General features: G+C 40.5%; 1 protein-coding gene across 4 annotated transcripts in view; it reads left to right on the plus strand.

Annotated features, from left to right (window-relative positions):
• Window positions 1–14698, plus strand: part of AKAP9 (A-kinase anchoring protein 9) — a 3155794-nt gene that overhangs the window by 1773986 nt on the left and 1367110 nt on the right. For all 4 annotated transcript variants that reach the window (XM_044067665.1, XM_044067666.1, XM_044067667.1 and 1 more), the window contains one exon: window positions 8506–8750. In XM_044067665.1, coding sequence (XP_043923600.1) covers window positions 8506–8750 — 245 coding nt within the window. The remainder of the gene's footprint in view (window positions 1–8505; window positions 8751–14698) is intronic.

The following is a 14698-nucleotide window of genomic DNA, read 5'->3' on the forward strand; positions in this document are numbered from 1 at the left end:
GTAAAATAAACAGACAGTAGTTACATTGGATTACATAGCAATTAACAATTTAACATAGAAATTACTTACAACATATTTACAGATGAAGAACATAGTACATCAGTAGACAACTAGAATCTTTATCTGTGAAGTACATAACAGGCTTTAACAAATGTAACAATGAGAAGTTCCTGCTGTATAATAAGTACTAGGCTTATGAGCATCTGAGCTTGCTATCATCAAGGTAGTTAGTGGAGGTGAAAGAAAGGTAGTAGTTGGATTGGGGTGGATGATATTAGAGTGGATGTTGCAAGGGCATAGCCAGCATGTTTTTAGGTGCGCTTTTAATAAAGTTTTGAAGTTGGTTTTGAAGTATACCCAAAACATTTGTTCCCGTAATAAGTGTCCAGGCTGTTCTTACAATTATCTAAACTAGTGCTTACTTCAGTATAATTTGGTAGTCTGTACCATGCATTAGCTGCTGTCTCAGAGAACCAGTTAGTACACTTCTCATTCCTATAGAATATTCTACGTAGGTTGTCTGATGATTCTGTACTACTTTTTGATAACCCCAAACATTCCCAGAGGTAGGTATTAACCTTTGACCCTATTGTATGGAAGTCCTTTTTCATCGCATAGCTTATATCTAAAGGTATGGCATGCAGGTTCACGGATGTAATCATTCTACTGTACTCAGCTCTCATCAAGCTGATCACTGAATGTAATGCCACAACTGGTATGTACCTGTCCAAATGCTTGTCATAAATGGATAAACTGTTTCTCAGTAACAAAATCAAGGGCCTGAATCACATAAACTGTGCATACTCTGCAAAGTATTGCCCATCTTCTCTGCATCATACAGGCTATGAAGATGCACTCTCTGCCTCATAATGCAGAGCCTCAACAGACCCTATCCTGGCAGAAGCAAGTTCAATGGTAGCTTAAACACTCTCTCAGGAGAACTCAATCTGTTTTTTAGGTAAAACAAAACAGTGTAAGAAACTCTGTAGAAGATTTCCAATCCATACATATCTAGTCAGTCACAGTATGTTAATAAGATCATATAATGGTAGTAGAAGTAGCAAACGTAACCTTGTCCTAAGTCAAAAAAATATCATTTGAAATATTATACAGAATTACTAAGTATTCAGAAGTAATCCAAGCAGAGTAGACAGTCTGTTTCCAGTTGAAAATCCTTTATTAAGTAGACAGAGAAGCGATCTAAGTACTTTTTTTAAGTAAAAAGAACATGTTGAAGGAATAGGTATGTATCAGAGGGAATGCCTCTTCTGTGTCACCATCACTATACTCCCTATACTCCGTGTTGTATAGACTACTTAGGGGACACTTGTATGCCTGGCCTACAGAGTAATCCAAGACCCACACCTAATGAACTTGTTGCACATCCGTAAATCAAACGGGACTAGGGCTACTCATTCCAGAGACCTAAATATGGCCTGACACTTAAATAGGATGTGCTAGAGGGACAGATTTATCTCCCAGTGACTGCTGCATCTTTGGAACAGGCTACCAATTGATTTGAAAAAGAGCACCTCTGTGACGCTATTCAAGAGGAACCTGGATCAGTGGATGGAGCACTGTAAATTATTACAGAGGATAGCGTCCACAACCCTCCTGGACATGGGCAGTCATCACTAAATGCAATCTTTGGTTTTTGACTAGCATTTCTGTGGCATTATATTGGAATGAAACGGATGGGCTTAAAATGGCCTCCAGGCCAATAGTCTAGTAAGCGCATATGATCAACAGTCTTCTACTCCACATAAAGTGAAGTACTTCTCTTAACTGTATTGAAATGTAATTTCAGTGAATGGATGGGAAACTACAGATTCACGCCGATTTAACGGGTCTATATCTGAACATCGAAGTATTAAAACTTTGAATGTTCTGATATCGAACACTATTCAGTGAATGCTAAGAATAGCGAAGCTGCAGAACAGCAAATTCTTTCCTCTGGAAAGAATTCGGTTGGCTGTTTCTGTGGCTTTGCTATTCTTAGTGCTGTGGTGGAAAGTTACGGGTTGGGTTCAGGTAAGTGTGCGATTGTACGTTAGTGTTAGGGGCGGGTTAGGCGGTGTGCGATAGTGACAGACTTTCGGGTTAGGGGCGGTTTAAGTGAGTTAGGGTTAGGGCATGGGTTAGGTGAGTGTGCGATAGTGACAGACCTTAGGGTTAGGGTTTGGGTTAAGGTAAGTGGGTAGATAGTAGTGTATGTTTAGTTTAGTGTAGCGTTAGATGTAGGAATTTAAGTTGATATGTGTGGTTGCTATTTGTTTGATGTGCTTGTGTTGTGTGTATGTGTTTCGGAGCGCTGTTCTGAATGTTCGATATTTTCATGTTTAGATGTTTTGGGGCCAATGAAATAGCGTTCGCTATTTTCATCTTTTGATAACATGATATAAACGCGATTTAGCAACTGTCTTCCTCAAGAATAGGGGCAACAAGTAAATGTCCAGCATATCTTATTCTGCCCTCCTCTGGATTATTCATGCACAAAATATAAGGGGGTAAAAAAAACCACAGTGGGAACATAAGGCTTCGTAAGAGTCTCAAAAATAAATAGCCTAGCAAGTATCTATGAACCTATCAAATGATTTCCAACATCAGTGTGTAATAGGATCTTCAGGAGCATTTTCTTTGTATTTTGTTCTTTATTCTGTTTTGAATAGTGATGTTTGCCTTGGAAGGCATCAAAAGTATTCATATAGCTTTTGGATTTCATGATTAAAAGCAAAGTGCATTTGATAAAGTCCTTAATAATATCAAAACCACTTTTTGGATTATTCTTTTTCTGGGTATGCACATCCTTACATTATCACAAAATCCATTCATATGAGTTTTTTAATTGATAAACTGTTTTGCTAATACCCAAATATATGTCTTGGTTAGTCAAGTGTAGCTTTGTGACTGTGTTCTAGATGATGTTCATCGTGCATACAGCTGCAGTCATAACAGATGGGTTCTCCTGCCGTCAGACGGGTCCTCGGTCGGCCGAATTCCAAAGTCTAGGTCCTGACGTCAGTGCGACAGGGGTATAAAGGAACCAGCCGATGCCATTTTCTTCAGTTTTTCTGCAGAAGCAGTTCGCTCGGCCAGCTCCTGAAATTAAAAATTTTGAAACCAAGTCTAAACTTTTCTTGCCTCAGACCGATGTCAGACAAAGTTAATAATTGTATTTCATGTGGGAAGCAAATACCGCATAAGGATTTCCATCCTCTGTATACCTTGTTTAGGCCCAGACCACAATGTCTTCGTCGCTTTTGTGCTACATTCAACAGGCGGAGTAGCATTATTTTGGAAAACAATTTAACTATATTATGTCGTTGGATACTCCGACTCCAGTTTTGTCTAAAAAACGCAAAGATAAGCACCGACACACGAGGTCCGCCTCTCGACACCACGCCAAAGCCTACTACACGTGGTCCGGTTCTCAGCGAGGCACCTACGCAGCCCCTGACTACCGACGACACTTCATTGGCGGTGTCTCCTGTGCCCGAGGTCGCAGGCTCCTCCCCACACCCGACTACAGATACGAAGCCACTCTTGGCGTTGAACCTCAAAATATGGACAGGTCTACCTCCACTCAAGGTGTCTTCAGACCTTCCTCTTCTTTTTCCATCAAGGCTTTCACTAAGTCTAAAGCAGCCATGCATTCTAAGAGACAAGCTTCACAGGGCCCATCTCCAGGCTCCATGCCTAAAAAACAGATGCTTAAAATGGCTGAGGATTTAATTTCTCTTAACAGGGTTCTCAACCCCACCGGACAAGTGGAGGAAGAATCCCTCCTCTGATCAGGGCTCCATTATTTCAGAGCACTCTGATGATCAGGAACATTCTTACTCCTTTTTTGAAGACTCTGATGCAGAGGAGACCATACCTGCTGTATCACACCCAGAGGATTACTCATTTGGGGAAACTTTGCATACCTTAAGGGAACACTTCCACTGGGAAGGCCAAGATTATTCAGATTCCAAGAAAAGGCTTAGGGAATTTCTCTTGCTACCTCAGCACAGGCCTCTGGCTATTCCTCCTGTCTTGGACATCCTAGATGATGTTTGCTCGGAGGCCTGCCTTAACCCGGATTCTCTGCCTCCAGCCCCAGTCAAGCCTGACAGGTACTACAGGGTTCCTGACTCACACCAATTTCTATACAAAAGCCATGCTGCTGACCCAGAAACTATCTCACAGGGCCCCAAGGGAATTAAGGCCTCCACTGCTAAAAATCCATTACCTTCCGAGAGAGATTCCAGATCCTTAGAAAGGTGGGGAAAAAAGGTATATACCTCAGCTACCTTAACCATGAGGGACTTAAACTGTCAGTTCTATATGCTAAAATATCAACAGTTTTTGTTATCACAATTGAAAAGTAAAATGTCACAACCTGAACAACCAGACTTGAAGGAGTTGCAGGATTTGATGCATAGTGCGGAACATGTGGGTAAGCATACCTTACAATGTGGTTTTGATGCTCTAGAGGCCTCATGTAGAGCTGCTGTTACAGGATCAGTCATATGTAGACATGCCTGGCTCAAGGAACAAACCTTGCCTGATCATGTCAAAGCTAAATTACTAGATGCCCCTCTACAAAAGGATGTATTATTTGGTGCTAATGCTGAGGAGGTATTAAGGAAAATGGAGGAAAAGGCTAAATCAATGCAAACTGTGAAAGATTTTCTACAGGTACAACCCCCACGTTTCAGTAGAAATTGGCCTTCAAAAAATTGGTCCTTTCCAGCCACGGACAGACCCCTAAGAGGTAGATACAGACGCCGGAGGGGCAGGGGACAATCCCAAGGATCGTTTAGAGGCAGACAATGGCAAGCACCAACGTAAAGAGGTGGTGAGGATAACTCGCAATCTTTCAGAAAGCAAGCCCAATGACTTTCTCCTTTGCATGCCAAGCAAGACTCAAATGGCAGCCCCCTTAGGAGGAAAACTGGCATTATTTTAAAAAAATTGGCATATTGTCACAAAAGACAAATGGATCCTGGACATTATAAACAGAGGCTACAGATTCCATTTTCACACCCTTCCAAAAATGAGAGGCATTCCAAACCTGCCACACAATCAAAGGGCAGAGGCACAAAAGCAAATTACAGATCTCATAAACATGAAAGCTATTCAAGAGGTACCTACGCACAAACAAGGTCAAGGTTTTTATTCCAGACTATTCCTGGTACCAAGGAAGGGAAAATATTGGAGACCTATTTTGGACCTATCCATCCTGAACACATTTCTACTCGTACCAAAATTCAAGATGCTCACCCTACAGCAGCTTCTTCCCATGCTGGGCAAGGAGTCTTGGCTGGTAACATTGGACCTCAAGGAGGCATACCTGCATGTCCCAATCAGACAAAATTGCAGAAAATACCTCAGATTTCTTGCAGGTTCAACCCATTATCAATTCTCTGCATTGCCCTTTGGCTTATCTACTGCGCCCAGAGTATTCACGAAATGCCTGGCATCAGTAATTGCCTACTGCAGACTTCAAGGGATACAAATATACCCCTATTTGGACGACTGCCTGATCCAAGCGGACAGCAAGCACATTCTTCTGAAACATCTGGCTTGTGTAATAATGTTGTTGAACTCTCTGGGATACACAGTCAACAAAAAGAAATCAAGACTAATACCCTCTCGGAAGATAATTTTCCTGGGTGCCAACTTGGACACAAACATCCAGATGGCCTACCTCACGCCAGAGAAGCAGGGGCAACTAACTCAATACTTCAGAACACTAGCAAATTGCACCAGGCTAACTACAAGGAAAATCCTGCAGGCGCTGGGATTCATGGCATCTTGCATCTTACTAATCCCATGTGCAAAGCTGCATATGAGGAAACTTCAATGGTACCTGAAAAACCTATGGTCTCAACACAGCCACAGTTTGGAAACAATAATACCACTAATTCCATGTCTGCAAAAGGAATTTCTGTGGTGGGCTCAAGCATGCCAAACAAACACAGGTCTTCCATTCAGCAAGCCTCAAGCAAATCAAGTCATCACAACAGACACCTCGACTACGCCACATGACAAATCGGTGCATTCAGGGCAAATGGTCCCAAAAAGAAAGGCACCTTCACATCAATCAAAAGGAAATGCTAGCAGTAATAAATGCTATTATAGCTTTCAAAGACCTTCTGCAACCAGGTCAACTATTGATAAGAACGGACAACACCACAGTTATGTGGTACATAAACAAACAGGGAGGAACACATTCATACCCCCTATGCAGGCTGGCCATGTCACTTTGGAACATGGCCATGGGCTTACAAATCGAACTACAAGCACAGTACCTGCCAGGCAAGGAAAACACGCTGGCAGACAACCTAAGCAGAAATATGACAGATCCACATGAATGGAAGTTGCATCCAAAAGTTTTTACAGAAATAATCCAAGCTTGGGGAAGGCCAGACATAGATCTCTTTGCCTCCCACAAAAATCACCAATTGACAAAATTCTGCTCAAGGATTTTCCATCCAAAGGCCAGGAGAGTGGACGCTCTCTCTTTCAGTTGGACATCAATGACAGTTTATGCCTTCCCACCTCTTCCTCTGCTGCCCAAAGTTCTATTGAAAACCAGAGCAGACAGACCAAAGATGATTCTCATTGCTCCAGACTGGCCAAGACAACACTGGTACCCACTCCTGAGGAGCCTGACACATTCTCCACCATAGACCCTGCCTCTAATGCCTCTTCTCCTGACTCAGCACAGCTTCAAAACTCTTCACAGCCAGCTAAAAACACTCAGTCTAGCCGCATGGAAGATTCCTTAGCATCACAACAGACCCTACTCTCCAAGGAGATGCAGGATGTCATTTTGGAGGCCAGGAGGCCGTCAGCTAGAAAAGCTTACTCCGCAAAATGGAAACGGTTTTGTGTCTGGAATGAGAAAAAGGGCCAGGATCTTGGAAAACTGAATTTACCTCAAATACTACAGTATCTAGCTGAGCTGCTAAGCAGTGGACTTTCATTCTCCTCCATCAAAATCCATGCCTCAGCCATTTCTGCAGAATACAACACTGATCCACCCTTATTCTCCCACCCTCTCTTAAGACAGTTCCTCAGAGGGGCTAAGAATCTAAGACCCCCAAGGAAACAACCAATACCTGCTTGGGATCTCAATTTCATTCTGGAAAAACTGACCTTGCCTCCCTTTGAGCCAGCTGCCTCATCAGATTTGCAATATTTGTCCTGGAAAACAGCTTTCCTTCTGGCTATTACCTCACCTCGTAGAGTTTCAGAACTACAAGCTCTCATGGCTGTGCAGCCTTTTATCATCTTCCATCAGGACAGAGTTTCCTTACAAACCAACCCGTCCTTTATGCCTAAAGTGGTATCCAGGGTAGCTTTGAATCAAGCCATACATCTACCTACTTTTTATCCTAATCCTCAAAACAAAGGGGAGAGATTACTACATTCCTTGGATATCCACAGACAACTGCGTTATTATTTGGACAGAACAAAGCCTTTCAGAAAATCAGAACAGCTCTTCGTGTCCTATGCTGTAGGAGCTCAAGGAAAGCCAATTTCCAAGCAGACAATCTCAAAATGGATAGCCCACTGCATACGCTTTTGCTATTCTTTTCATGGCAAGACTGTTCCTACAGGCATCAGATCTCACTCCACCAGGGCCACAGCTACCTCTGCAGCTTTCCTCAGAGGAGTTCCTACCAAAGATATTTTGGAAGCAGCCACTTGGAGTTCTGTGCATACCTTCTCCAAGCACTACAGCCTACCATTATACTCCAAAACTAGAGCAGGCTTTGCCACTGCAGTCTTGCAGGGCATCCTGGCTCCTCCTAGTTCCATCTAGTGCCTACCACCCCTTTCTTAGCTTTGGGATTCTACCCATCTGTTATGACTGCAGCTGTATGCACGATGAACATAGTACAGTTTTGTACCTACCATAAATGTAGATGTTTGAGTGCTAATACAGCTGCAGTCCAGGTTTCCCTCCCTCCTTCCCCTCTTGGGACAGGCCTATTGGCTAACACCAATTCATACAACCTGATTGGGGTATTCATTTATGGTGTATTTGCTTGCAACTACTGTTTTTTGATTATATTGCATTGTTTTACTACACAAATTTATGTATTGCCTTCCTACTGGGGGCACCTGACATCTGGGGCAAGAAAAACTGAAGAAAATGGCGTTGGCTGGTTCCTTTATACCCCTGTCACACTGACGTCAGGGAAGAAGCGACGGCAACCGATGCCGGACCTTGACTTTGGAATTCGGCCGACCGAGGACCCGCCTGACGGCAGGAGAACCCATCTGTTATGACTGCAGCTGTATTAGCACTCGAACATATACATTTATGGTAGGTACAAAACTGTACTTTTTGTATATTAGACATTTGGCAAACACTACTGATTATGTATTATTTGGTGCACATTAATGCAGATTGCTTTGCAGAAACTGATATTTATCTCATGCTAAGAAGTTACCCTTCACTAAACATACTATATTTTTATTTATTTGCTTGCCTATTTATTTTAACAGCTGTTCCCAGTCTTATCGAAGAGAATGCAGATTCTTGCCATGGCAGTGACACAGGAGGAGATGACACCAGTGTGTGGTCTGCTGGTACAGATGAAGGACTGGAATTGTCCCATCGTTTTACTGATGGTTGCTTAAGTGGTGCAGAACTTGATGCAGAAAATGAAGAACTTGTGCAAAATATTAGTACTCGACTTCAATCTGCTGTAGAAAAATTACTGGAAGCCATAACAGAAGCCACCAATCAGGTAGGAATATGACTGCACATTTTCGTATTTTTGTGTTTTTATGTTGTAACACCCCTTCCTGAGGGTATGGAAGTTAAGAATTAAACGTCAATAAGAATGATGAATAGTACGCCAAGTTGTACCCTAGAGTGAATTGACCTAAATTGATAGACATGCTAACATACTGCATCATAAAGCAAAAAACCAATATATATATATATATATATATATATATATATATATATATATATATGGATTCGTATCACTTCACTGAAAGGCCGTTTCACTGAGACCAAATCACCTAATGTTCATTTCACCTAAAACTCATTTCACTGACAAAGTAGTACTCTAAGGCAAGTCAAAGGTACATGTCATTTTCCCCACTGTAGTGCGATACTGGTGTTAGTATATATAGTTAGGGAGGGTGTGGGGCCACCCCCTTCAGTTTTACCAAATAATGTAAAACAAAACCAGCCAACAGAAAAGCAAATTAAGTAGGGGGCTGTGCCCCCCCAACTCTATATATTAACACCAGGATCGCACTACAGTGGGGAAAAGGGCATACACCTTTGACTTGCCCTAGAGTACTACTTGTCAGTGAAATGAGTTTTAGGTGAAATGAACTTTTGGTGATTTTGGTCTCGGTGAAATGGTCTTTCAGTGAAGTGATACGAATCCATATATATATATATATATATATATATATATATATATGTGTGTGTGTGTATTTTGCTTGATACTGTGGTAGACTACAAGGAAAATATTATTTAGAATGTTGTATATCATGTTAAGACTTGGGCAAGTGATTCATGTATTTAACCAGTGTATATGTGTGTTTTAGTCCATTGTTTACATGATTATACAATTGAACTTAGTTTTAGGAAACATCAGTTTACATTTGAACACTATCCATCCAAGGATGCCTTTTTGTAGCAATGGAAAGATAAGCGGTATCTCAGTCACCATTTTTAAGACAAGCCCTAGAGTCACTGTGAAGTGAATGCTTTAAAAGGTGTAACAGTTTTTACTAGCTGCTCTAGAAATAAGTCTGAAACCAAAAGTCTGGAAATGTTAGATTATATAAGGGTCATTGTGTAACCATGAACAGGGCAAATGCACAAGAAATAGAACTGGAGGTTAGCACTGAATGAAATGACTGACATGGAAGACAATCACTGCAGCTAATAAGACATAAGAACAAAAAGACACTGGATCAGAACCAACATGTAACATTTGGTCAGACATCTCATTGTAAGAAAGTAACTTACAAGATGAATATTTAAATAATGCAGGTACATATCATCAGTTAAACATTTGTAAAGAGCAGATAGAATCCCAATATGCACCCTTCCCTTAACGGGAAGCCAGTAAATTCTGTTTAGAAGGCTGCAGTGGTGTTCTGTTGAGAGACAAAAGAATGAATCCGTACATTTTATTTTGTAGAACTTAGAGCTGGCGTTAGAGGCAGCAGTACTTTGAAGAAGACCATATTCCAAATGTGCCATAAAGACATTTTATTCAGAGGCAGCCTGGCACCAGGACCTAGAAACAGCATGCAGACTGTTTGTTCCACCTGGTGTCACAGTTAGGTGAGTGTAAGGCTTCAAGGTACTGCAAGATCAAGGCAGAGGCTGTGATGTTTGTAGCCTTGCACTCTGTGTGAGACTTCACGTGGAGGTCCCTGTATGCATTATTTGTTTCTCATGGAGGTTATTTTAAATGAGGTGCCAAAGACCATGCATTTGATGTTACAGCTACTAATATCTTTCTTTAAACTGCCATATAGTCATGTTGGGCACTCAGTCTGAGATAGTATACTGGAAACTGGGGAAGATCTTCATGTAAGATATTGTTAAGTCCTGTGAGATCACAAAATACATCATTAGTCAGCATTATGAAGAGTATGTAAAAAAACTAATTCATGAAGTGCCTTTGTTTATGAGTAGCGAGTGAATCCTCAGCTCTGTCTACTTATCCTATGAGCCATGTAATTATTTATCCACCTGTATACTCTTTTCTCACATTCTGCTACCTCTAATTGTTAAACTGAGAGCCAATGAGTTTCAGAATCGAAAATTGTGTGATCTCTGAATACTGCAGTGATACATAAACATTATGGAAAGCCAGTAGTCTTATTCAAATACCCAATGGAGGTGACTTTTATGAAAATGGCAGTTGTACTTCATTTGTTTTATAAAGCCCATTTGCATAAGTACTTAGGACTGTCATGTAGAAACTGCTAACTAGCAATTTCAGCGCAATATCCCAGCATTAAGTTTGACTTTAGAGATCAGGGTCTGGAATTATATCTAACCAGAATTATGAGCTGCATGGCCGGTCATACCAATTAAAACTTTCTACAAAAATGCATATAACAGATGTAGACTGCAAGGGGAAAAATATCTATTAGCTTGTGTTCGATACATCATAAGTAGGCTTCCACATCTTTATTAAATTATCATTTAAGACATAGGCAAAACATACATTAATATAAAAGAAAACAAACCATGTTAACATGTCTCTAGTTACATATATTCGCTTATGTTCTTTTTCATAACTATCATCAATCCATCATTACATAAATTGCACATTTCCTTCTTTTCCTTAAACCTTATTCCTCCTCCTGAACATTATTCTGCATGTATTGTTCCCACAATTTCCATTTTTCTTTCTTTGTAATTTGCTCATTCCTTTTTCAAAAGATCCTACTTCCGGTTATTTTATCTCTGTAACAATATTCAATACTTATTTTCTTATTTTATTTATTTTATTTTATTTACTTATTTTCTTATTTGCAATGGTGATGGACAGGTTGACAGACGAGATCAGACAGGAGCCCCCGTGGACTATGATGTTTGCAGATGACATTGTGATCTGTAGTGAGAGTAGGGAACAGATGGAAGAGACCCTGGAGAGATGGAGATATGCTCTAGAGAGAAGAGGAATGAAGGTTAGCAGGACTAAGACAGAATATATGTGTGTGAATGAGAGGGAGGATAGAGGAATGGTGAGGATGCAAGGAGTAGAGGTGGCGAAGGTGAATGAGTTTAAATACTTGGGATCACCAGTTCATAGTAATGGTGAGTGTGGAAGAGAGGTGAAGAAGAGAGTACAGGCAGGATGGAGTGGGTGGAGAAGACTGTCAGGAGGAATTTGTGACAGACGAGTACCAGTAAGAGTGAAAGGGAAGGTCTACAAAAGGGTAGTGAGACCAGCTATGTTATTTGGGTTGGAGACAGTGGCATTGACAAAAAGGCAGGAGTTAGAGCTGGATGTGGCAGAGTTAAAGATGTTAAGATTTGCAATAGGTGTGACGAGGGTGGACAGGATTAGGAATAAGTATATTAGAGTGTCAGCCCAGGTTGGAAGGTTTGAAGACAAAGCCAGAGAGGCAAGGTTACGTTGGTTTGGACGTGCTGAGGGGGGATGCTGAGTATATTGGGAAAAAGATGCTAAGGATGAAGCTACCAGGTAACAGGAAAAGAGGAAGGCCTAAGTTAAGGTTTATGGATGTGGTGAGAGAGGACATGCAGGTGGTTGGTGTGACAGAGCAAGATGCAGAGGACAGGAAGAAATGGAAGCAGATGATCCGCTGTGGCGACCCTTAATGGGAACAGCCGAAAGAAGATGAACAATATTCAGTACTTAAGATGCAGTTGGTTTAGACTTTGATTTCCATTTTCTAGTATTTGCTTATTTCACAGCCAACAGAATTAAACCTAACAAGACCTTTCTGTGTCTAGGCAGATCAGATCCTGTGTCTCAGCTCAAAAGAATAATTTCCTTTGTTACACCCATTTCCTCACCCAGTGTTTTTGACAGGGTACTCTGAAGGAATTTTTTAAAGTCTGTCAATTCATTTCACTCACAGAACATATGATCCGTCTTTCTTCCCCATCACACCTCCAACATTTGCCATCTACCAGAGGAAAAATTCATTGGAATTTGCTTGGGTTATAAAAATACTTAGACACTTCCAAGCAAAAAAGCCCAAACCTTTAATTTCCATTTCATTTTTTCATTTCTCCCTTCTTGCATTGGCTTAGTTAGAATACTTTCTACTACTTTATGAATATAATAATTTGCATAGCTGCTATTTTCCTTAAGGATCTGCATCCAAAATCCCACTGTTTCCTTATTTATTGAAATTTCCTCCTGCTTCATCATCATCCCATTCCACTTTGAATTATCGTTTCTGCTTATCATTTCTGCTTGTGTTATGTATAACTGTAAAATCTCTCTCCAAATTAGGTAATCCTAAACCACCTTGTTTTATTGGAAGGATGAACTTATCCCACTTAACCCATGCCCTCTTCCCCTCCCAAGTAAATTCAACTCTAATTATTGCCCACAACTTCTTCTCTGGTTGATAAAAATATGCATAACCTGTATGTAAAACTAAAGGGATTAAAAACATTTTCAGTTTTTTTATGTTACTATCCATCTCCTTAAACAAGAGTTTACAGTTTCTCAGTTTTTATGTTGTCTTTTGTTTAGTCTCTTTCCACATATAATTAGCTAACATAACAGAAGCCTTTTTAATTTATACTCCTAAAGACTTCATGATATCGTGCCCCCATTAATATGGGGATTGCTGAAGCAGTTCATGCGTGGGGTACATAATTTACGGCTATGGCCTTTGTTTTATCTTCAGTAATTTTATATCCTGCAAAGAACTGAAACTTTCTCAAAATGTTCCACAACAGTGAAATGTCCTTTTCTGGATTTATCAGGTAAAAAATAAGGGTCTACTTTAGAACAGCGAATGATCAGATGGTCTAACACTGTTAGTTTGAACACAACATGTCAAACTGGTAAAATAGTGAACGGCCGGAACAGCAATTTTTTTCCCAGGGAAAGAAATCGCTGGGCTGGCTGTCCAGGTTATGCCATTTCCTCCACTGCAGTGCGATCTCTGAGTTGGTATATTTAAGTAGGGGGATGTGGGGGCAAAGCCCCCCACTTTATTTAGTGTTTAGTGGTTTTTTTTTGTTTTTTGGGAACAGCAATTTTTTTCCCCTGGGGAAAAAAATAGCTGTTCTGGTTGTTCATTGTTTTGTATATTCGAGATATAGGGGTCGATATAACAACATTCGATCATCATCAAATCAAATTGATCATTCGTTGTTGTAATATAGACCCAAAAATAATATAGTCTGCAAATTAAGCCAACTTTTTTTTCTTAATTACCGTACCAGTTATATGCTTGAATTTCCAAGTCCCTTATTTTCTTTGCCACTGGCTCTAAATGTAAAGCAAATAACAAAGGGGACAGAGGACACCCCTGCTTGGTTCTTCTATTCAGAGACAGCTTATCATAGAGGAACCCTTCCACTTTAATTCTTGCCTTCAGTTCGTCATATATTCTCCTAATTAATCGTATTATTGTATCAGGGAATGCAGATGCTTCCATTGCCAGTTCATAAAATCCCAGCTTACACCGTTGAATGCTTTCTTTGCATCAAGATCCGTCAACAGCAGTGGTATTTTATTAGATTCTGCTTCCCTCTGGAATGTCATTGTTCTGTTAATGTTGTCAAATGTTTCCCTGCCTTCCACAAAAAACACGTTGCTCTATTAATTTTGGCAACACCTTTGCCATTCTTTTAGCTAGTGCAAACATCAACACTTTGTAATTCTTTTTTAAATTTGAAATGGGTCTGTATGAAGCTGGGTCTGATGGGTCTTTACCATCTTAGCCCCAACAACTTTCTTCCAAGATGTTGGTGCTTCTCCTCCTTTTATAATACTGTTAAACAAAACATTCAAGATCTTTATCACTTTCTTCTCTCCTAACTTCCAAACTTCCACAGGAATACCATATATTCCTGGAGACTTTCCTGCAGATCGATTTCACAGGACCATTTTATCTCACCTCCTCCTGTATTAACTGTTAATTGCTGAGCTTTATCTTCCCTTAACCTTAGCATACTTAAGTCTTCCATAAAATATTCCACTTGAGCTCTTTA

The sequence above is a fragment of the Protopterus annectens genome, chromosome 3.part1 (genome assembly GCF_019279795.1).
Source record: "Protopterus annectens isolate FY-2018-M chromosome 3.part1, PAN1.0, whole genome shotgun sequence".
Classification (NCBI taxonomy): domain Eukaryota; kingdom Metazoa; phylum Chordata; order Ceratodontiformes; family Protopteridae; genus Protopterus; species Protopterus annectens.